Source organism: Dunckerocampus dactyliophorus, chromosome 7 (assembly GCF_027744805.1).
Source record: "Dunckerocampus dactyliophorus isolate RoL2022-P2 chromosome 7, RoL_Ddac_1.1, whole genome shotgun sequence".
Lineage (NCBI taxonomy): Eukaryota > Metazoa > Chordata > Actinopteri > Syngnathiformes > Syngnathidae > Dunckerocampus > Dunckerocampus dactyliophorus.
The window spans coordinates 6053664-6077076 of NC_072825.1; the positions used below are offsets into that span (position 1 = coordinate 6053664).

The 23413-nt window shown below is 39.6% G+C and overlaps 4 protein-coding genes across 8 annotated transcripts in view; all 4 read right to left on the reverse strand.

The window, feature by feature from the left end:
* Nucleotides 1–275: 275 nt before the first annotated feature.
* Nucleotides 276–9534, reverse strand: oscp1b (organic solute carrier partner 1b). Its single transcript, XM_054782967.1, has 10 exons — nucleotides 9323–9534; nucleotides 8599–8753; nucleotides 6334–6501; nucleotides 6128–6208; nucleotides 5936–6039; nucleotides 2979–3107; nucleotides 2834–2903; nucleotides 2625–2767; nucleotides 2479–2542; nucleotides 276–1603 (listed from the first exon to the last, which is right to left on the reverse strand). Exons 1-10 carry the CDS (start codon nucleotides 9432–9434, stop codon nucleotides 1475–1477), a joined length of 1155 nt encoding a protein of 384 aa, XP_054638942.1. The 5' UTR covers nucleotides 9435–9534; the 3' UTR covers nucleotides 276–1474.
* Nucleotides 9535–11090: 1556 nt separating this feature from the next.
* LOC129185030 (cornifelin homolog) lies at nucleotides 11091–12275 on the reverse strand. 3 transcript variants are annotated; one of them, XM_054781662.1, is made up of 5 exons: nucleotides 12223–12275; nucleotides 11826–11881; nucleotides 11601–11726; nucleotides 11389–11525; nucleotides 11091–11210 (listed from the first exon to the last, which is right to left on the reverse strand). In XM_054781662.1, the coding sequence occupies exons 2-5, from the start codon at nucleotides 11845–11847 to the stop codon at nucleotides 11112–11114; spliced, it is 384 nt and encodes a 127-aa protein (XP_054637637.1). In that variant the 5' UTR covers nucleotides 11848–11881; nucleotides 12223–12275; the 3' UTR covers nucleotides 11091–11111. The 3 variants fall into 3 exon arrangements, with proteins under 3 accessions (XP_054637637.1, XP_054637639.1, XP_054637638.1); XM_054781664.1 differs by lacking the exon at nucleotides 11826–11881 and having other exon boundaries at nucleotides 12223–12269; XM_054781663.1 differs by lacking the exon at nucleotides 12223–12275 and having other exon boundaries at nucleotides 11826–12212.
* Nucleotides 12276–12368: 93 nt separating this feature from the next.
* On the reverse strand, nucleotides 12369–19314 carry mrps15 (mitochondrial ribosomal protein S15). Its single transcript, XM_054781661.1, has 8 exons — nucleotides 19075–19314; nucleotides 18113–18181; nucleotides 17944–18019; nucleotides 16313–16361; nucleotides 15079–15163; nucleotides 14914–14972; nucleotides 14408–14599; nucleotides 12369–12667 (listed from the first exon to the last, which is right to left on the reverse strand). The coding sequence occupies exons 1-8, from the start codon at nucleotides 19214–19216 to the stop codon at nucleotides 12545–12547; spliced, it is 795 nt and encodes a 264-aa protein (XP_054637636.1). The 5' UTR covers nucleotides 19217–19314; the 3' UTR covers nucleotides 12369–12544.
* A 759-nt stretch (nucleotides 19315–20073) lies between these two features.
* Nucleotides 20074–23413, reverse strand: part of csf3r (colony stimulating factor 3 receptor (granulocyte)) — a 31563-nt gene continuing 28223 nt past the window's right edge. For all 3 annotated transcript variants that reach the window (XM_054782368.1, XM_054782366.1, XM_054782367.1), the window contains exons 17-18: nucleotides 23303–23381; nucleotides 20074–22344 (exon numbers count right to left, since the gene is read on the reverse strand). In XM_054782368.1, the coding sequence (XP_054638343.1) occupies nucleotides 21865–22344; nucleotides 23303–23381 (559 nt within the window). In that variant the 3' untranslated portion in view covers nucleotides 20074–21864. The remainder of the gene's footprint in view (nucleotides 22345–23302; nucleotides 23382–23413) is intronic.

Below are 23413 nucleotides of genomic sequence, written 5' to 3' on the forward strand. Positions count from 1 at the left end.
CCATTACACACACACACACACACCCACGCACACACAGGTACTAGATAAAGCATATCTACTGTATGTTGCCAATTCAAACTTACTTAGCTAAAAATTCCAACCACAGCCACAAGAAAGAGCCATCTAAATGGCAGAGGTTTATTTAAGTCACACTCGTCTTCCTGCTTTGACTCAGCTGAGCGTATCAGTCTAGTTCGACTTCACGATAAAACAGCGCCCTCTAAAGTCAATGCAATTATTAGTGCATCACCAGTCAAAAAACATGGCTCCGTCAATGTTTTGCAAATCAGAACTTTTAATCTTTCAACTGATAATTAAACCGCATCATAGTAGCATCTATATTTAGAAAAATACATTCGGATAAATAAACTGTCATAAACATATTTACACATTAAATAAGAGTTTCTAGGCTGCAAGTCCACCATGATTCACATTTTACTTCTTAAGAGTCACTCCTGAGACGGCACCACAATGTGGACTTCTTTTCTACTACAGGGAAGAGTTTCAAACCATGTGTGTAAAGAGCACTTTTGTCCATTCCTTTGCACTGCATTCTTTAAAATACAGAAGAGGTCAGCAATACTCCCTGTTGAACTTGAGTCTTTAACATGAAATGATGGACTAAAAACCTAAAACAAAGTGCGGCCAGCATGTCCTTCTTGAATGAATACCATGAACACAGTGAATGCTCCGACTAAAGGCAGAGACTTGTGGAGTTGCAGGATGTGTGGTCTACAAAGTGAAATAACTGGAGTTGCTAATTGGGGGCGAGTCAAACAAACATTGGCAGCTGTGGCTGTGGGCAACCTCCTAATGTAGTTTTTAGGTATGCATTTTCAGTACCACGAGTGGTCAGCCTCCAGCAGCTTCATCTACCTCTGCATGTGCTTCAAAATGGTTCCCAGCTTGTTGGTCTGAAAATGATGCATGTGAGACCTGCTGTACTGTTGTTTACAATGAACTCATCAGCAGCATTAATGCTGGCTGAGCGGTTTACTCCTTACCGCTAATACAACATTGGTTCTGTTGCTGCTGAGTTGTGCAATATCCTTTTTTATACAAAAAAAAAACAGTTTTCCTGACATTGTCATGCACTCCAAATCATTATTGAAGTGAAAAATGAAGTTGTTATAAACGAATTATCAATTTTCAGAAATAACAGTCTCTCTCCGATGGCCAGCTTCCAACTAACATCTCTGCGAACTAAACGGTGCCCGCATTTACGGTATGCAGGAGATGGGCAAAATGGTGCATGTCAAACTGCCAGTGCCTGAACAGCAAAGTATGACAGTGTATTTGCTAGTCTCGCCATACATTGTTCCATACAGCCCTACACCTGTAAGGAGTGAAAAGCACCTGAAGGTTTTGTGGTCTGCACAGGTTGCAGCAACATGTTGTGCTGGTGCAAACAACAATGCATCACCATTGGGGCCACCCTTAGGGGTGTGTCTTGTGTGGGAGGGGGGCAAAGAGGTCACAGGCCGTCCATCATGGCCAGGAGGTCGTCTCCTTTGCTGCTGGCACTCGGGGGTTGGTCCCGTGTCTCCCGAGGCTCGCTGAACTCGCCCATGATCTTGGCCAGCTCCGCATTGGCCGTTTGGTCCTGTGGAACAAAGAGGTGCCTATGACAAATGTTCAGTTATGGGACGCTAGTTGACTTCTGAAGTTCGTCTAATATGGAAGCAATGTTTTCCATAGGAATGTAATGAATGTCAAGTGAATCCATCTGTTATGGTGTCAAACTGCTGCCTTGTCTGTGCAGGAAATGATTTAGGTCACATGTTAACATTCTTAACTGTCATTATAAGTGTAAAAATAAGTTAACCAATGAGTAGTAAAACTTAAAAGTAGTAAACTGTGTATTTTTAACTCCACTTTCCAACATATATGCGGTTCTTCTTCTCTTATTATTATGATTGTACCAAGCAGCCTTAACAGAGGCTCGTGTACCAACGCTTCCTCTCCTCCACTGCAGTTCCCGTTCTTTGGTTATCATTACAATTTTCATCTTTGACATCTAGAGTTGGGCATCGAGCATCAATGGGAACCGGCACTAACATTCCAATTCTCCCGGAGTCGTTCGTTTTTAAAAATTACGATCCTTACGTTCGGTGATCGATCAGAGCGGCAAAAATGTCAACATAACACCAACAAAGAAGAAGCCGGCATCCATTTCAGCCATAGACAATGTGTGACGGCACTGGAAAGTTTGGCTGATATTCTGCTAAAAAATGAACGGTCAGCACCGTGCAACATTTGCAACGCCATCATATCATGCGCAGGGGGGTGCACCACTTACAGGATTAAACACCTCAGAATTCATGGTTAACAGAGTGGCCCATTTTTGACGTGCTACGCCGAACTTCTTCCAACCAGTCAGGTAATTCAAACAATAATGTTATTGATCTTTTGCTCTGTCCATAAATATCCAAAGATGTGGCTCCTAATCACATTGTAGTTCTCACTCAAAAGCTGTACCTTTGTAGCTTGGATGTTTATGAATCCATACGACAGCTCATCTGGTCTCGACATTAACGCCTCTCTGTGGTAGCAAACAATTTGGAATAACATAAATAAATGACAGTACTTTGTGATATGCACGCAGAAGGAGAAACAATACCCACTCTTCCTCCTCGTCGGTAGCGAAGAGGTTGACCCGGAAGTTACTGTCCACATTCCCAGGTGGTTTTTGGACTTCCAAGCCTCCCATGAGCTTGGCTAAGAGATTGAGCTCCTCTTTGGCCAGCGGGTTGGGAGCAGTGTTGACCTGTGTCCACACATCAAGCTTCAATACACCAGCAACATGTACACTGAAAGAAAGAACCTCTTTCACCTTTGTGTGCTGAGCAGAGTTCTTCAACGTTCCTGACATGTGAGTTTCCACCGGACGGCACACGCTGTACCTGCATGTGAGTCATGACACGAACAATGGATGCTCTGCACAGGAAAGTCAGCACTGTGTGTTGGGAAACTCTTACATGTTTGTGCCTAGTTTGGTGACCCTGTCTCCGAAAAGCTCAAAGGATCCTTCGCAGAGAGCAGCGGCGTAGTTTCCACCGTTGTTGAACTGCAATCTGCTTGACTCCTCGCCAGTACAGCTAAACATCCTGGCGTTACCACATTCAATTAATAAAACAAATTGTATGTAACATATGTCATTTATTAACAAGTATATTGCACAACACAGCAGCAACAGAAAAGAGCAGAGGATTAGTTAATTGGGAGCAGGCTATAATTGGACAGGGGTTGCTATTTCCGAAATTTGAAAACTCATTACATATAACGTTTTTTTGTTTTGTTTTTTACTTCAATAATGATTTGGAGTGCATGGGAAAGTGGAAGGGAAAACATAGCTCTCTTGGACCACATGGTCATTTATTAACAAGTACAGCCGTCCGTCACTCCATCGCGGTTCGAACATTGCTCCCTCACTGTAGCGCGTTTTCTCAAAAATTAATTAATTATTAAATCATTGCTGTTTCCTGGCTTACTATGGACTATTATTAGTCCAAAAATGCATATTTAAACAAATATTATGTATTCTTGGGACAAATTAAGCATTTTCAAGCATAAAAATTAGGGATGTCAAAAACAGCGGTAACTATTTTATGTTAATTACGCTAACTTTTTTTGCGTAATTAATGCATACGTATCATGGCAAGCAACTCCTCTCTGTTATGACAACAGATGGCGTCACAGTGTAGCTCCCACAGAGACTGCCGCTCTTTTATAACTTTATTCTCACCTGAACACAACAACAGTGCAATTCCAACACCATATATGTACGTCCAACTCCAAACAAACACGCCTCTAGTCCGGAACGACACTTCCTCATCGTCACTTGACTACGGCAAGATGCATTCATGGACGCTCCAAACATCACAACAACATCTTTATTATGTGTATTTGTGTGGTCTAAATAAACAGAAAGACAAAGTGGATATTCTTATCACTCTTATCACTTTGTAGCTCTTAATGCGGAAGTACAATTTGCTGCATTTAAGTATACTCGGAAATCTCAGAAAGTATACTCAAAACATCAACTTAAGTTACGTGGTGTCTTTGAATGCAACCCTTCATTGCTCATCATAGCACACTTAAAGTGTGATTCAAATGTTCTGCTACTATTGAAGGAAACTAGTGTTAGAGTTTTAGACGTGCGTTATCTTTTAGCTTGATTTAAATTTTCTGTTACTTTGGAGCTGTTAATACATTCAAATATATTATACTCCTGTCCTGTCTTTTATCTTTCTTTCAATAAAATACAGTAAAAATGGACATACATCAGACATAGTTGCAAATGGTGATTAATCATGATGAATTAATTTGAAAACTGTAATTAATCTAATTACATTTTTTAATCATTTGACAGCCCTAATACAAATCTTTTAAATGAACTAAAATTCAAATAGACAATGATGAACTGAACTCTACACCGGCCACTCGGTGTCACTCGTAACACGCACCAGACTTGATCGACAGACTTTTATTATTTTATAATTATTTATCTTACAGCAGGCATAATAATGACATAATAACAATAGTCAGAATAGTCATTGTCCTAATAACAACATGGGCTACTGTTGTGGCTGTACTCCAGCTAAAACTCAACTCTGAATCCCTGACGTCACTTCCTGTCCACATGTCCGGAAGACATTTACTGAAACACACCCATACAAGCACCAGTCTTATTTATACTTAATTTTGACCTAAATGGCTTATTTTCTCTGATTATATCTACTATATTCGGTAATATGAGTGTAAAGGTGACTACAGGGGTGTTATTTCATGTCTACAGGGCTCTAATAATGCTAAAAATGATGGTAATAATAATAAAAGTCATAAACAGGTTTTCTATGTTCTAACTACAAAAATATTCAGCTTATTAATATAGAATCCAGAAATTCACATATTGCGGTCGGGTCTGGAACCAACTAACTGCGATAAAAGGAGGGATTACTGTATATTGCACACCACATCAGCAGCAGAACCAATGTTGTAATAGCGGCAAGGAGCAAACTGCTCAGCTAACATTAACAGTGCTGATGAGTTCATTGGAAACAGCAGGAAAGCAAGTGTAACAAGTTTGACTTTCACACCAACAGCTGAGTAGCGCAACATTTTTAAATAGATAAAGATAGACCAGTCCAGGGTGTACCCCGCCTCTCGCCCGAAGTCAGCTGAGATAGGCTCCAGCATACCCCGCAACCCTAAACAGGAGAAGCGGCATAAAAAAATGGATGGATAGACAGATATAGATAAAGCTGCTGGATGCATGGCCACTCATGATGCTTCTTAAATACAACGGCTGCCATCTTGTGGAGTTAATAAAAGACAACATCTGATAACAGGAGTCTCTAATTAGTGGCGAGTCAAAAAGAAACACTGGCTGCTGTGGCTGCAGGCAACCGCCACATGTAGTTTTTATTACCACCACAAGATGGCAGTTTGCAGAATCAGGAGCGGTCATCATCCAGCAGCTTCATCTACCTCTGCATGCCCTTTATTTTACCAAAACCAAGGCAAAATGTGTGTTAAACATTTTTGAGGAAAAACCTAATCATACAAAAACTGGGGCATATGAGTTTTGACTGTACTATAAGCATGTTCAAAACAAACTAGACCATTATCATTACTTTAAATTGTACACATTGTTATTTGTATTATCTCTCTGGCTTCTCTACAGCCTACACTATCTTAATTTCTTTATGTTGCTCAGCAGGTCTTTCACCAACAACCTTCCATTTAAAGATACCTAAACATACAACTTGTCTAAAGTTAGAATCCAAAGGCTAAGAAAGAATAGTAATGCAATTAGTTGCACATGGGCCTACTAAAGCTTGAGATTACAGCCTGGAGGTAGATTGTTTGGATAGTGAAGGGTATTAACAAGTCCTTGTTTAGCAGGATAAGAACGTTTAGGTGTTGACATCACCTTATCAAGCCTGGGGTTTGTGTGCCGTGGGGTACGGGGCCGCTGGTGGGAAGTACAAATCTACCGTTGGAGTTTTGCACTTTGTCCTTGAGGAAAATAGACACCTGGCGAGGAGCACAACACAAAGACTTGTCAGCAAAACAAGACGTGTGCTTGATGTGTGGGTTTTTTTCCAAGCATGCACAGACTCACTCTTATGTGCATATCCTGGAAGAAGATTAGAAGAGTTTGTCTAATCAGCTGGAATTCACCGCTAAGTAATGGCGTGTACATCTGAAAAGGAGAAATGAACAGATGCTACTTTAGACTACTTTTACTTTAAACCTAATTTGCCTCCAGACAAAACAACACCCTCCCACACCCAGCAATCTAATTTCGTCGGGACAGTGACGTCACACCTCAATGATCTGCTGGTACGTCTCGTCCACCTGACTCAGAATGCAAGGAGTGTCTTTGACAAACTCCTTGATTGCATCCATGTGGTTGAAGGACACAAGGAGGATGTCCTTGGGGCGGGGACAGAGGAGTACCTGGTACTTGAAGGCCATGGTCATCAAGTCGTAGAGCTGGAAGGAGCGCATGATGCAGTTAGCAAACATCAGCCATCAGAGGGAGCCATACAGTTTGTTACGGCTTCCTTTGTCAGGTCTCATGCCAGAAGGTGGAATGCGAATATCAAACTGAATCCTGATCTCATCCAGATTGCTCATTTACAAATCTTATCCAAATCAAATGATATCTAATGTATGCAAGCAGTGTCAGAAGCTGTAATGTGAAACCAACTTTAATCCAGAGCTGATCCAGATTGGGTATTAGGTACGATTAAATGTAACCATTTAACATGCAAAGACTGACACATCACTATCAATTTCTTTCTTAAATCTAACAGAATGTGATGTTTACAAAGGTTCATTGTACTGTAAAACCAAGTTCAATCTGGATTTCCGCACGTGGCAGGAGTTTAATTGGAAGTTATTCAACATGTTCGGACCTATCCAAATAAAGATTGCCATGCAGTGTGGTAGTAGAGAAAGCGAATATTGAGTTTGATCCGGACTGAATCCTAATTGCACATTTGGCAGTTCAGTTGTCCCTTGTCACGTCGCGGTTAAAACATTGCGCCGTCACTCTGGTACGTTTCTAAAAATATTAATAAATGATCGCTGATTCGTGGTTGACTACAGCCCATTATTAGTCCAAAAATATGCATATTTAAGCAAATGTTATATATTCTTGGCCTAAATTAAGCATTTTCGAGCATATAAATGGCTAAATGAACTAAAATACAAATACAGTATAAAGCAGACTTAATTCAATGTAGTAATGTACACTAGCCACTAGGTGTCGCTAGAATAACAAGCACCAGACTTGATCGCCAGACCAACAGGCTTTTATTGCAGGTTGGAATTATCTCACAACAGGCACAATACAGTAGTAACATAATAATAATCCTAATAATAATCATAACACAGGGTTGTAGCCGTAATAAAGCTACAACTCAACTCTGAACCCTCAATGTCACTTCCTGTCCACATGTCCGGAACACATTTATTGCAACACACAACGAGAATGAGTCTTATCTATGTCTTAAATGGCTTATTTGCTCTTATTATGTTGATTATAATGCGCAATATGAGTGTAAAGGTGACTACAGGGTGTTATTTCATGCCTAAGGGACCCTAATAATGTTAAAAATCATATTTAGAAGAACGTAAACAGGTTTTATATGCTCTAACTAGAAAAATATTTGATTCATAAGTAAAGAAACCTACTTCACAGAACCAAATAACCGTGATAAAGGAGGGATTACTGTATTTCACATAAAACATGTTTACACACTTACACTAAAATGTTACACGTGCAGAAAGATCAAAATTTTTTTTACGTAAAACAAACTTTTAACCAAGATTTAATCCTGATTGCACATTTGGAAGCCAAATGATTGTGTTCAAAATAATGTCCTGAATAGATTTGGATGAAATATTCAGGAATTGTCGGAAATGTGATATGGAAGAACTGATTAAATTTTGGGGGCGAACCGGATCACCGTCTGGATCCAGGAATTCTCGAAAGGATTCTTTAAAATTGCAAGACATGACTATTTTCAGCATTTGTGCATGTAACACCACAAAAAAAATGATTGAGCACTTGGGAAAAAAAATACAGGACGAGTTTCCAACAGGTTCTACAAAATATCTAAGACTGATCCAAGAAATTCCGGTGTCAATCACATGGGGAGAACTCTCAGAGTGCTTTCTAGTTTAACATGTTCAGTCACTGTCAAATCATGTGTGATTTGAATCAAGCTTGCTATGTGAAAACAGGGTCAAAAGCTGTAATGTGAATACCAACTTGAATCTGGATCTGATCCAGATTGTGCATTTGCCAGCAATTTAAATGTAACTGACAAATCCCCTTACTGATTATTATGTCCGTGCGTGTGTACAAAACCAGACGTTTTAACACGTTTAATTCCATCTAGATTTGATAGCACACACACGTGTCTGTCATTTCTCAACAGTTAAGGTTGCAAGGTTGGTTCTGTTTCTGGGATCTTATTACAGCTGTCTTTTCTTTCAAAATAACTTGTGGTGTTTCTTTTTGGTGTTAAATAAAAATGTGCATGTTATAAGACGGAAGGTAACATATTATCACCACACTACCTTGTCCATGCTGGCTTGATTGAGCCGCATGATGGAGGCGTGAGCCAGCCTGTCGAAGACGGTGCGCAGGGCCTTCTTGGAGTAAAGCTCCTGCGGCTTGAAGAGCTCCTCCAGAAACTTTTTGTTGAACATGGTGGTGATGATGTCATTCATAACTAGCCCAGTAGGGGGAAAGCGCAAGAAGGGTTAACAGAGGATACATGGCAAGCAGGCGGATGAGAATTCTAGCAGCAAACAGCTATATATCATATCTGCTGGGACACCTCTCGCTAGGGAAGAAAAAACGCATTGATACAAAGGCGTTTGTACAAATCAATGCCTGACACCTGCCTGGTACTTGCAGCAGCTGAGTAAATAAACACCCCTGACCCCTTATATGAGGAAATATACTATAGTATGTTATGAAGTCCGATCATCATCTTTTTCTTGAGGATATACAACTTTTCCAAAATAGTGAGCACCAAAGCCCTAGTTGAACGAGCAAGCTACGCTGACTGCATATAGTAAATTGTGTGTACGGTATAAACAAATACAACATGCTATTGCAATAATACCTCTCCCCCTGCCATCCTCTATCCAGCAGTCAAAGCGTCCACATTCATTACACCGAACTTCTGAAGTTCGCTTATCTACAGTTGTAAAAATAAAGCGCTTCTATGAATGAAAGGTGTGTTTACATTTTCATAGTAGTAGCATTGTAGTGTTGCTAAGCTAGCCAGCTAACCTTTCTTGGCTTTGTCAGCGGGGATATTTTGAGCTCGTAGCCGCTGGTCCAGGATATAAAGCATTTCTCCGCCGAGGTTGATAAAGAGCAAAGGGAGAGTCCTTGACGACATGTTTGTATCTGGAATGTTTAAATCCTCCCTTGGAAAAGGCTGCTAGCTAGCTAGCTCCAGCGCTCGGTGACGATGATGATGGTTGCTAATGCTTCCACTGGTTGCCAGGCCACTGAGAAATCAGCCAATCAGGGCGCTCTACGTCATCCAAACGGACGTTCGATCAGATCAACGCAGAAGTTACGACCCGATGAGTTCAAAATGCATATTTTACATGCACATTGGCTAAATTGTCTGTGTAAAAGTCATATATATGCCTTTCCAGATACAGCTTTAAAAATCGATGCCCTACATTTCCTACGTGTTTCTCCGGATCTTGATTGATTGTGTATTTGGAAGCAATTCACTTTTAACAAAAACTTTCAAACTTTTAAAGTATTACATTAAAACGTTCTGTGTGTATACAGGGTTACAAGCTTTAATGTTACATTTAAATTGAATCCGGATTTAATCCTAATTGCATATTTTGAAGCAATGTAACTGAAACTAATTTAACATGCTCAGACACAGCAAGTTTATGGATTACAAGAAGTTCTATGCAAGTAGGGTCAGAAGACGCAAAATGAACACCAGGTTTAATCCGGATTCAATCCTGGCTGCACAATTGGCAGCAATTCTCTTATAACAAAAACGATTTTTATAAAATGTTTAAATTATGACATTAAAACATTCTGTGTTTATAAGGTCACAAGATTAAATATTCAATTTAATTTGAATCCAGGTTTAATTTGAATTAGGTCAGTCCTGATTGCATATGTGGCATCAATGGGATTGAAACTCATTTAGCATGCTGAGACACTTCAATCTGTTCCAATTACACTAAATTCACCATGTGCAAGGAGGGTCTGAAGCTGTAAAGTGAATACAAAGTAAAATCCGGATTCAATCCTGCATTTGGCAGCATGTAATTCAAACTCTTTCAACAAGCTCAGACACATCAAACTTTTTAGATTACATAAAGTTTGCTATTTGCAAAAAGGGTCAGAAGGTAGAAAAGTGAATACAAAGTTTAATCTGGATTCAATCCTGAGTGCACACTGAAATGTTTACGCTCTTAAGCCTAGGTCACAATCCGAAGTATGATTTTTTTTTGGCATTTCCCCAAATCGCTCGGTTATTTTTTGTTCGTGGAGAACGTAGTTGTGGTGACCACGAAGGGGTAAGGTCATGCACTGGCCGCACTAATTACGTATGTGAGGTGCACGTGTGGCGCACGACACACATAGGACTCACACAGGACTCAAATAGGAGTCTGACGTACAATAAAATGGACATTTTACCCAAATCTGACACCAGCAAAACGTACGACGCATGAAAATGTACAAAGTGCGTAAGGTTGTCTCGCAACCTGAAAAAACATAAGTGCCCGTAGAGTTTTTGTGTGACATGACAAAGAACCTCTGCGGCCCGTCTATGGCTTGAAAATCAACAAGTCACCTGCACGCCCTCCTTTCTTTTCTTGCGTTTTTTGCACGTAGCCCAGCCGTGACAGCCCGTCTGACCGGTTGTGACCTAGGATTTACACCAAAACATTCTAAAAGCAGGGTCATGTGAACGCCCAGTTTAATCCCAATCTGATCTAAATGTAGTGACAGCTAAGATAAACTGCCAAAACCAAACGTGGGCATAAAAGACAAGTGGATCAGACATTTACAATCTCTTGCTGTTTATTTTTTTTTAAACTTCTCCATTTCGGATGCGTATTTCTCTGGCCATCCTGCACACCTCACAGATCCCGCAGAAAAAGGACATGAGGGCGTCGTTGCAAACCGTTCCCTGTGGATGGACACAATTAATGACAACATCTACAACAACATGACAGTCATATGTCTGAGGAAGTGTGATGCAGCTTAGCTTTCTCAACAGCCCCTTTGTTGCTAAAATATGTGTTTATTCCACAAGAGTTGCTGAAATCAAAGAAACTTCCCTTTCTCTACACATAACTTCCACATACCTGGATGCCGTACGTGAGCCTCATGTGAGTCCGCATGGCCGTTAAGCCTCCAGGCACACAACCCAAGCAGCAGTTCTCTCCATACTTGTCTGCTGTGTAGCAGGCCAACGCGGTGGGGCAAACGCAGCCTAAAGCACCTGAGCGCAGAGAGGGCAGTCTTTTATTGCATGGCCAGTATGATTAAAACGTGTTGTAAATGAGTGTACGCTTACAAATCAACAAATCACTGCAGCAGGAGCAGAGGCCCGTGCTCCACTCTCCTGTTTGCACGTTGGTCCCATAGCCGCCGGTGCCTGGTTGGTGGGTCACCACTGGGTTTGACATATGTCCTGCTGGTTCTGATGTTTCAAAGCAGTCTAGTTAGGAATTCTGACACGATTCTTCACAGCAGACGGCAAATAAAAGCTTTTTTTTTTTTTAATTACAGGAGAAATGACCTGAATCTGAATCTTGCCACATCTTGTAATTCCCAGTTAAGAGGTAGAAATTATGCCTAAAAGATGAAGTCTGCTGTTATTCATACACTCAGTCCTCCTGCAAAAGTATATCATTTTCAATATAGTTTAGGAACTGACTCCTTAAACCTCAACAGTCTATGTTTTTAGCATCATTATAATGTCTGCATATAATTCATATGATAAACGTGCTCCCATCCCCTTGGACTAGAAATAACAAGCTTTGAGGGACTTTTCTGCATGGCAATCTACGGGAAGAAGTGATAAATGCATGAATAGCATACAGTACAATCAAGCATCATTACTATGAGTAATTATGCATTCTTGTCTGACCTGAATGGAATATTCTGCATGATGGAGTACAAAAAAAGTCACTTACCAGAAGAGTGTGTCAGTCTGCGCTGGTCCTGATCAAGACTGATGAGCTTCTCGCCACACAGGAAGTAGAAACATAGGTTGTGAAACGCTTATTGGTGAAATAAACTGACGCTGGAGACGTCAGCGGTGACAAATGGGGCGTTTTTATTTGTGCTATTCACTTTTATACAGATTTTGCATCCTTATACGGACTATCACCATCAAGTAAAACTGTAAAAAGTAAAACGTTTGCGAGTAATGATGACAACTTTTCATGATCTTCCTGTTTATTTTGGATTAAAGGCAGGTAAAGCAGTACAGATAATGTTTGGATGGACATGTGTTTACATCTTCGGGCTCTTAGCTTCTGTCTGAGCAGCAGCAGTGGCGACGGCGGCGGCGGCATCTGAGCTTTGCTTCAGTTTCAGCTTCTGCTCGGCTTTCTGCTTCTGCACTGCCTGGAAGACCTGTGAGAGAATGTTTGACACCATGAGGCTTGACGCGAATACTACTCCCTCTGCGTTGATGCAATTCATTCAAGGATGTTGCACTTGTTATCAGCGAGCAATATGAGTTGGAGGCCAAATAAACGGACTGAAAAGATTTTGAATTATTAATCCTTGTGGTGATGGTGCTTGTTATGTATTGACGCAAGGGCGGCATAAGGCGCAAGCTTCTAGCTTGGAGTCTAAATTGGCTTCAAAAACAGGACATAGTTGTTCTGCAGTGGTCCCAGATTTTTTTACACCCTGAACACATTAAAGATAAATTATTAAGAGAATTGTTGGAATATAATACACAGTCATAGCCAAAACAATTAGCATGCCAAATATGGCAATGTTGCTTGGCATGGCACTGGCTCTTCAGCACTGCTCATGTCCACTACTTCACAAAAGAGAGCATTGTGAAAAATACATAAATAAATAAAAAGGGCAGGCTTCATTACACATCTTAAAAATAAAGAATGGAGCTATATCTGTCAGTCAACTATAGGTGTAGGAGCTTAAAGTTCGATCATTTTGTTTTTCTTCAGCAAATAGGCTAACCTCGCTGTTAATGTTACTATAATGTTAGCACAGTAGCTCACCTGCGAGCTCTGCTAGTGTTTCCAACGTTTGTGTCCTCTTGTCCCACTCCTTGATGTTACATTGTTTGATGTGATACATGGCATCTATTATGTTGGACAAGTTCAGTGTTCAAGTTTTTGTGTAAAACATAGGGCTGTCAGATTATTAAAAACGATCAAATTAATCAGTATTAAAATTTAAATCAAGCTAAAAGATACCACTCACGTCTGAAAACGTATTTGCCTAACATCAGCCTCTTTAATAGCAGCAGAACATTTGAATCACACTTTAACCGTTATTAAGAGCAATGAGGTGTTGCATTCAAAGACACCACGTAATTTAAGATGAATTCACGTTTTGACTGTACCCTATTTTCAGAGACTTCTGAGCATGTTAAAATGCAGCATATGGTACATCCGCAGTAAGAGTTACGTTACGAGACTGATGAGAATATCTACTTATTGTTTTTCTTTGTCTTTCTGTTGATTTAGACCACACATGCACGCATAATAAAGACATTGTCATGATGTTCAGAGTGTCCGTGAATGCATCTTGCGGTCATCAAGTGACAATGAGGAAGTGTTGTTCCGATGCTGAGCAGACTAGAGATGTGTTTGAGAGTTGGAGATACATGCACGGTGTTGGAATTGCACTGCTGTTGATGTGTTCAGGTCAGAGTGAAGTTTTTAAAAGAGCGTCAGACACTGTGACTGCATGGGGGCGCTACACTGTCGTCTGTCGTCATAACAGAGAGGTGTGGCTTGTGCACGTGTTAATTACGCTACAAAAGTTTAATGTAGTTAATGAAATAAATTTGTTATTTTTCACGGCCGTAGTAAAAGAGTGGATTAAGTTCACAAAAGAGCCACACTCTGTCTGAGACACAGGTCATCAGCATTAAAGCTACAGACACACAAAACGATGTGTTCCTATTGTGGCTTACTAAAAGCACTTAAACTGTCTAAATTTCCAAATCAAAGCAAGATTTTGGCCAACGTGCTTACAATATATTAGTGTGGCACCTCTGACACTTATATAAAACTGTGGTGGGGGGAAAAAAATAAATGTAGGCAAGGCCAAAAGGGGGTGACGTGAGTCAAAACGTAGCATGTGGTGGACTGTTATTACTAAGTTACATACCTTAATGCAAAAGGCCTTTTTGGCCACCCAGCGGCGAGTGGCTTTCCTGTAGTACTCTGGGGGGAAGGTGTAGGTGATGCCCAGCTGCTCGCAGACCTTCTCAAAGGCCTCATAGCGAACCAGCCGCAGATTCTTCAGCAGTTTTTTCCTCCTGTCAATGGCCATGAGCATGCGTCTCTTATTGGATTTGTCCTGGAATGTTAAGACACTCATGAAGTCAAGGTACAAACATATGTAAAACACGTGAAGGGGTTGAAAGATCATCATGTTTAAATGCACAGGAAACTACAGCTTCAACTGTTAATCTCATCAACACGCTTCAGTGTCAGAAGGTGTACATTTTCCAACCGCAACTTTGTGTGTGTGGTGTGATCGACGCAGGATATCCTGCAGTACACGTGTGTGCTGACGGCAGGAGGGGGAGGAAGTGCATTTGCACTTTAAAGTTCTGATGAAGCGTATCGCGTAGTGTTGCATCATGTTGACTCAATTCTTCATGGCCTCACCTTGTGATGTTTGAGCAAATGCTCCTGGAGGTTCCGGATTCTTGCCGTGAGAATGGCCACTGCACGCACGCACGCACACACACACACACACGCACGCACACAACAGTTGGAGTCAGTGCATGTGAAACTCACAAGGCTCCCATGTAGGCGTGAAGACCGACTCACCCTGGACTTCCACTGAGGTGCGGTCGTTCTCATGGCGCTGCACTTTGCTGATCAGCTGCTCCTTTTTCAGCTGGAGCTTTTCACTCTGAGGGGATAAATGCACATCATCAGCAGAGAGCAGACTTCCTCCTGCCGAGGAAACAGCTGGCAAAGAACAGCCTCTAATAATAGTGTTGACAGGCTTGTACATACAGTTGAAAAGTGAACGCAACGCCAACTTTTCTGACTTTTGTAGCTTATTATTTCTTTCATTTATATTGTGTACCATGGTGACTGTAGATTATTCTGATTTGTTATCGTTACTTTTTGATTATACAAGGTGAAGGTTCCCAATAACTGGCGTGAGGAAGCACTGTATTAAATATATGACACATCTCGGTTGCCTGTGCTCATCAGTTGCTCTGTGACAATATATTGTGATCTACTAATTTACAGCAATTTCAACTACGCTACACTCTTCTGCGCTGTGTGTATGCTACCGGCCCCGCCTCCGCCCACCGAGACTGTATGACTTACAAAAGAGCTCACTCCGTCCATGCCGTTGTTCTATGGAACAAACGCACCAAGGTGCTGAAACCAATGCACAGAGTGAAGCCTCTCCCTGCCTGTTTGGAGGCGGGAGACAAGGAAAACAGACACGCATGCACATGGCAATATATTGAGCCGGGAAAAATTATCCGGTTCATTTTCATTTATTGTGTAATTGATTAATTAATTTACGTTTATTATCATCAGAGACATAGTGCCCACGAGATGTTTTTTTTTTTCCGGTACAAGAAATCTTGCAAGAGCTTGTGACAACCCTAGTATAAGGTGGTGGTTATCATTAATAACTGGCAGCAAGAGGAAGGAATTTCATTATTTATATGACAAATCTATGTTGTGTGCCTGTTCTCGTGTATGAGCAAGAATATCATGGACATTGTGGACGATGTTTAGTTGTTCCGGTTATTTCTATGATGCAAAGTGGCGGTTATCCTTAACAACTGTCTGGGGGAGGAAAGTTGGTATTAATTATATAATGACACATCAATGTTGCACACCTTCTCATGCATGAGAAGATATAGATATTTCTGAATCATTGTGGTTATCTGTATGGTGCAAAGTGGCGTTTTTTTATTTGTAAGGTGAGGGAGGAACCACTGCATTTGTTATGAAGACCAAGTTGTGTGCCTTGGCCTGTGCTCTTGCTGTTATCACACTGTAGCGGTAATGAGTCATAGGCTGCACTTACATGATTGGCCAGCTCCAACGAAAGAAGCCTTTTGACAACATCGTCTGTCCTGTGGTGAAAAAAGAAGTGCATGCAATAATCAGCAATAAATGTAGACTAGTTATAAAAGTACAGTGGAACAATGATTTGTGTAATTAATTCATACCAGCGGGTCCGCCTAAACGAAACGGGTGCTAACCCAAATTAATTTTGCCCAGAAGATATGTTGTAAATCCAAACTGTTTCCAGAAAGCCAAAAATGTTAACATAAAACATGTTTTTATAGTTTTACAGTTACAGTTTGACATGCAAAAAAACCATTCATAATGCATATAAATGAAGACTGGAAGGGACAGCTGAACATTTAAGGTTACTTTTACCTTCATCGACTGTTACCAAAGACACGATGTGGCAGCGAGCTCAACCACCACCACTTTCCTGTTTTGCCAGGAGTTAGTTCTTTAATTCAATAGTTTCTCACCTCCGCAACCCAAAATGGAGCCAAAGAACGTTGCAAGTGGAACAGGAAAATGGTGGTGGTTTATTCCGCTGCCACATCGTGTCTCGGGCACGGTTATGTCTTCAATGAAGGTAAAAGTAACCTTAAATGCTCATTTTTCCGTTTCATTCGTCATTTACATGCATTTAGAAGTATTTTATGCATGTAAAACGATGTTTGGTGTTCACGTGTTTAAGCGTCACTTCTGGTTCGGTTTGCCATTTCGTTAGCTAGCTAACAGGAAGCTAACAAGGAAGGATGTTTTCTGATTTTAAAAAAAAAAAAAAACATTGTATGTTTTGTATGCTACAAAATTGTTGCATACATTTACGTTAACCAAAAAGCACACTAACTAGGGTGGACGCGAATCGAGGTTCCACTGTATATGGTAATCCCTCATTTATCACGGTTAACTGGTTACAGGCCTGACTGTGATTAGTGAATTTCCGCAAAGTAGGATTCCTTCTTTATAAATTGAATATTTCTGTAGCATAGAAAACCTGTTTATAACCATCTAAATACATTCAACATTATTTGAGCCCTCTAGACATGAAATAACACCCCATAGTCACCTTTACACTCATATTACCCAATATAGCAGCCATAATAAGAGAAAATAAGCCATTTAAGATATAAATAAGACTTGTGCTTGTGTGTGTGTTGCTGTAAATGTGTTCCGTTGTTAGGGGTGCTGAGTGGGGGGCCAGACCGGAACTGACGTCGGGGGTTCAGAGTTGACTTTTAGCTTAGCATGGGTTACGGCCGCAAGAGTAGCTCGTGTTAGGTATTACGGTGCCTGTTGTGAGAGGATTCAAACCTGCAATTAAAGTCTGGAGCTTGTGTGTCACCAAACATTAAAGTAACATATAGTGACACCTAGTGACCAGTGTAGAATACAACATATCACAGTGTCTGATTGCTTCTTCTGAATATATGCATTTTAGTATATTTAGCCAATTTGATGCTTGAAAATGCTTAATTTCAGTTAAAAAAAAAATACATACAATTTGCTTAAATATTCATATTTTTGACTAATGGGCCATATTCATCAACCGTGACAGAGTGAAGCTGCGAAATTCCAACCGCAAAGTGGCAAGGGATTGCTGTATATGACTTAATGTTGCATAGTCTCCAGCGGTGCGTTTGCGATTACGTTTGAGCGACGGGTACAGCCGCATAATCCATCTTCAGCATTGTCGGAGGAAGGTCGCTGAGTTGACTCTGGGGACCTGGAGGGAAGAAATAAAGTTTCAAAAGCATCAGCTATCCCAATATAAAACAAAACTCAATACTACAAGTGACATTTGAAACTCATAACATACCTGTGACCTTCTGCTTGGCCGTGCGAGCATAATGTCGGGCTAAAGTTGGCGAGGCAAAGCTTCCCGACACTGCGGAGAGACGACATTCATGTTCACACAAGTTGCATGTTGCTTTGTACGCGTAAAGAGGGAATTCTGTTTGTCAGTAGAAACACACGAGCAACCAAAAACACGGAATCTCTTGGTGGTTTTCCAGTCTTGCTCAAATTTGCTGCTGTAACAAGTAAATTTCCCCGCTGTGAGATAAATAAAGTACATACAATACAATACAATACAATACAATTTATCATAGCAATCAGAAAAAAATCTCTTCTAAAAAGTAAATGTAAAAAATGTAAATGTGTATTTTTAACAATACACTCTTGTTTTAGTTAACAAATAAAACCAAATGGGGAATAAACTAGTCCACAATTACACTTTTATTATGCCAGATTATGAAATAACTGACTTCAAAATGTAACAATTTAAATCGTAATAATTTTCAGTAAATACAAATACTTTAAATTGATAATACAATTAAATAAAAACAATGCAAAAAAAAGAACAAAATACAAGTATGTAGTGTTACGGCTGTTTATTGTAGAACTGTACTGCAACATATTTGCCTTCCTAATATAAAATAACACAACATTGCCCTAAATATATATTGTTTAATTAATGCCTAAAGTAAACTGAGCATTAAAATCGTTTTTTAAGGCAGATTTTTTAATACGACTATTGATTTTATAATTAATTTGCTTGTGCGGGTGTACCTAATGTAGTGTCCAAGGAATGGATGTTTGCACATGCGCAGTTAGCTGTCAGTAGGAGCCAGTATGCGAGCTAACGACGCTAGTTGTCTGCTAACTAGCAGTGCCTGTGCTAAATCATAACAGTCGCTAGGCAAGAATGTATCACTTGAGTTGATACAACACGATATATGTTTAAAAAATACACTTGGTTTATCTCCCCCACAAACATACCGCAGCTGACTTTGGGTGCAGACAAAAACGCAGAGCTGCACTTCCGTGGTGACGCGGACACAGCGGAGCACAAGGCGCCACTTTCTCGCAGAATGCCGACCGAAGACTTTAAAATAGTCCGCAGCGTTATGTTTGTAAACATGGCTTAAGGGCTTATTTAAAAATTAGACGTGACGAAAAGATCACATTCGTCCCTTAGACATGCGTCGCCATTTTGGATAGACCTAACTAGTTGCTCTCTAGTCGACCGCAGGATGGCGAACGATCCCAGAACACATTGATCAGACGAACAGCTGGAGATGTGAAACCGAAAATAAAAATACAGTATTTTAAAAGAGAGCCCTCAATAAAAAAATAAGTATAAATAAAAATGTTAAAGTGATTGACAACGCCAACATTTCATTCGGTTTTGTATCGTAAGACTATGATTCAGACTCGCAGATTCGTGTCTTCTATAAATATTATAAAATATATAAAGCATTTTCCACAGTAATCATCCTAATGAAAATCACTTCCTTGAATAGAAATGTTGCCTTTGGACTTTAATTTAAAGTTCAACATGTTTTAGATGTTATGTATGTTATATATACTGTATGATAAGAACTGTCCATGGCAACCTATAAACATAAGTTGAAAACAATCTTGAGAGTGTGTAAGAAGGAACATTATAGTCAATTATTAGATATGAATAAAAATAACATTAGAGCAACTTGAAGCATTTTAAATAGTATTATAAGGAACAGCACTAAGAAAGCAGACTACCCTCATTGTTTTATGCTTGGAAACACTAATGATGATATGAATGAGGTAGTTGAAATGTTTAACAACTACTTTGTAAATGTTGGACCAAAATTGGAAGAAGAAATTCCAAAATTCTGGACAATGGAGGAAAGGAATGAAACCATAGATAGGAATCCTAACTCCATGTTTCTCACTGATGTAAGAAAAAAGGAAATGACTGACATTTTCTACAACTGTAAAGTAAAAACATCAACTGATTTTAATGGAATCCAAATGGAAACAATAAAAAGGGTGATCAATGACATCGTAGAACCGTTAACATATATCGGTCACTTATCTGGAAAATTTCCTAACAAAATGAAAATAGCTAAAGGAGTGCCAATTTTTAAAAAATTGAGTCAAACATCAATTTACAAATTACCGACTAGTTTCCTTATTACCCCAATTTTCTAAAATTATTGAGAAGCTATTCAATAACGGGTTGGACAAATTTATCAATAAGAATAGCAGGTAGCCAATAGGGATGCAGAGCTAACATTCCGACCTCCATGACACTGATTGAAATCACGGAGGAAATTATAGACCACAGAAAATGTGCAGCTGCAGTATTTATGGATCTCACAAAAGCCTTTGATACATTTCATCACCACATCCTAACAACAAAATTAGAAAGGTATGGAATTAGAGGATTAGTTTAGAATTGGGTTAAAAGTTACCCAGCAAACAGGAAGCAATTTGTAAAGCTAGGAAAATACACATCTGCAGGTTTAAATATTACCTGTGGAGTACCCCAGGGGTCAGTATTGGGACCCAAACTGTTCAACTTGTATATCAACGACATCTGCAAAGTGACGAAAGACTTAAAGTTGGTATTATTTGTGGATGATGCTACTGCCTTTTGTTCTGGGGAAAGCACACCAGAGCTGTGTCCTTTTGGACATGTGGAACTGTGACTTGAATTATGTGATGTATTCCATTGTAACTTGTATGCATGTTCAAATAAAATGAAACCATTACCATTACCCAATTTGTCATGACGCACACTGAATAACTTTTGTATATGATGATATGATCAATAAATAAACTTGCCTTCCCTACAGAGTAAATAATAGGTCATTCGGCTATAGAATATAATTTTTTCACATTTCTGTTCTTACCAGAATGATGGTGCGTCGCAAAAATGGGCTTCTCTTCGTTTTTGTAGGTTATAAAAGTTCAAATAATGTAACAATGCTTTATTTAAAAATATATATAAAAAAAAGCATAGGATGAGCAGGGTTTTTTTCAAAGAGTGAGGCGGGCCTCGCCTGAAAGGTGCCGGCAAACTTTAGGTGAGGCATAGCAGCTTGAGAAAAATAAACAAAAATCGCGCTTCGAACCTGTTAAACAAACAGATTTAGAGTTCTTGCAGTGAGTGAGTAAACACAGCCTGGGCTGAGCAGGAAACTAAACAAAATATGCTTGAGAAAATCGGTTTTTCAGGGGGTGGCTGACAGTGCCACAACTTGAAAAGCCCCTGTGATAGAGAATGTACATCTGTGTAATCAACTAAGTGATTCCTTCATTGATTTTTACCAAGATTACACACCAGAGCACAATACATTTACAAATAAAACATTTAAAAGTAAATGGAAATGGACTTTGACTTGTACAGCTCTTTTTTACCTTCAAGGTACTCGTAGCTCTTCGACACTATCCCACTTTAAAGACACGATTCCCACATTTACCTGCTGATGACACAGCATCAGGAGCAAGGGGGGGGTTCAGTGTCTTGCCCAAGGATACTTTCACATGGTCACGGAAGGACGGAGTGTCGAACCAGCAATGTTCAGGTGGGGAGACGACCGCTCTACCACCTGAGCCGTACCACCTCAAAAATAAGTACCACCGTTTATCTTGGACTGTGTGGCGTGCACTTGCAGCTAATTGGCTTGTGGTGCATGAGGCAAATTAAACGTTCATTTTGAATTTGGATGGTACCACTATTCCGTGTGTACATGTCTGCAATGTGATTGTATTTTTGCGGGTACACGTACCACAGTTTGCACATCACTGAGTGTCACTTATGGCTAATGATCTTAAAAAAGGGAAGTCATCCCAATGAATGGCTGGCTCCGCCTCTTCTCCTTCCGCGGGACCCCCACACGGTCCAAAAAAGCACTGTTCCCCATGCGAGCCGTCACATGCCAGGTTCTGGTAGCACTTTGGACTCTGGAGGTCTTCCGACTCCAACAGAGGCTGCGTGGACTCCGAGCGCAGGTACACGTGGGGGTGCTGCTGGGGTGGCGAGCATGGAGCGGGAAAAATGACGGTGGCGTAAGGGACGGAGTCACTGTTTGAGGACGAGAAGACGGGAAGGAAAGGGGAGCCGCAAATGGACTCTCCAAGGTCGCTGGTGTCTTCTGGGCCGTGAGACCAAGGACTATCATCTTCCTCTTCTTTGTTTGGTTTCATGGGGAGCTCCAGGAAACTCAGGTGGGACAGGTATATTGGATTAGGCTCTTCACTGCCCCAAGAAGATATGATATCCTGGAAAATGTTTACATTTTAGACATTTTAGGTTGAATGCACGTTTTATTTGATGCAAGCATTCCGGTGATATGATGCCTTATTATTATTTTTCAATTTTTTTGTGGACACACTATTTAGTGCTTAATCATATTGTATGTTTGTTTTATTATAATACTGATGTATTACAATTTCTTAGTCAGTATTTTATATCATTAACAATAAATTCATAATTAATAAATAAATCAATGGAATTTAAATGACTGAACAAAAAGTTAGATTGCAATAATTGCAGTTTCAATCATTACATTATTTTCTTATTACTCCTTTAATTGAATCCATCTGCAATACTTTTTATAATTTATTATATTGAAATTGAAGTACAATTTTTTTTATTATTTTCATAATTGCGTTTATTTAGTCAATCAATATATTATATAATATAACATATTATGTTCATTCACAAACGTATAAATAATTAATTAATGATTAATTTAATGCATTTTTTAAATATATTTCATAATGATTTGATTACATTTTATTTATTATTTTATTATGTATTAATATATTATATATAAATTATATTTACTGTACATTAACAAATTCACTAGACCACCTATCGTAAAAAAAGACAAAAGTAAAAAGTATGTTTTTTTTAATTGCTACATTTGAAATTTTTTCAAAGCTTTTTATTTTTTTTTTCAGACCATATAAATGTATTGGTATTTATTTGGAAAGTAACATGGAGTTATCTTTTTACATCCAAAATGTAACCACTAAAAGAATAAATAATAAGATACATTATTATATTAAAATATGATTGATTTACTATTCTTTTGTATGTATGGATAAGAATAATAATGCCATTTTAGCATGAAAACCCAGAGCTTCTACATACTTCCGTATCAACCGCTTCAGAAACATACATTATGTGTTGGTCTCATATATTTCTTGAGCACTTTTGTACATTTTGTGTTACCTGTGTGGATTCAGAAGTCCAACTTTTGATGCTGCTGTTTGCAGGATCGGGAACAGAGGGCCAAAAGCGCACTTTCAGCCTGGAAAAGGACGAGAATGAAAATGAATCCCA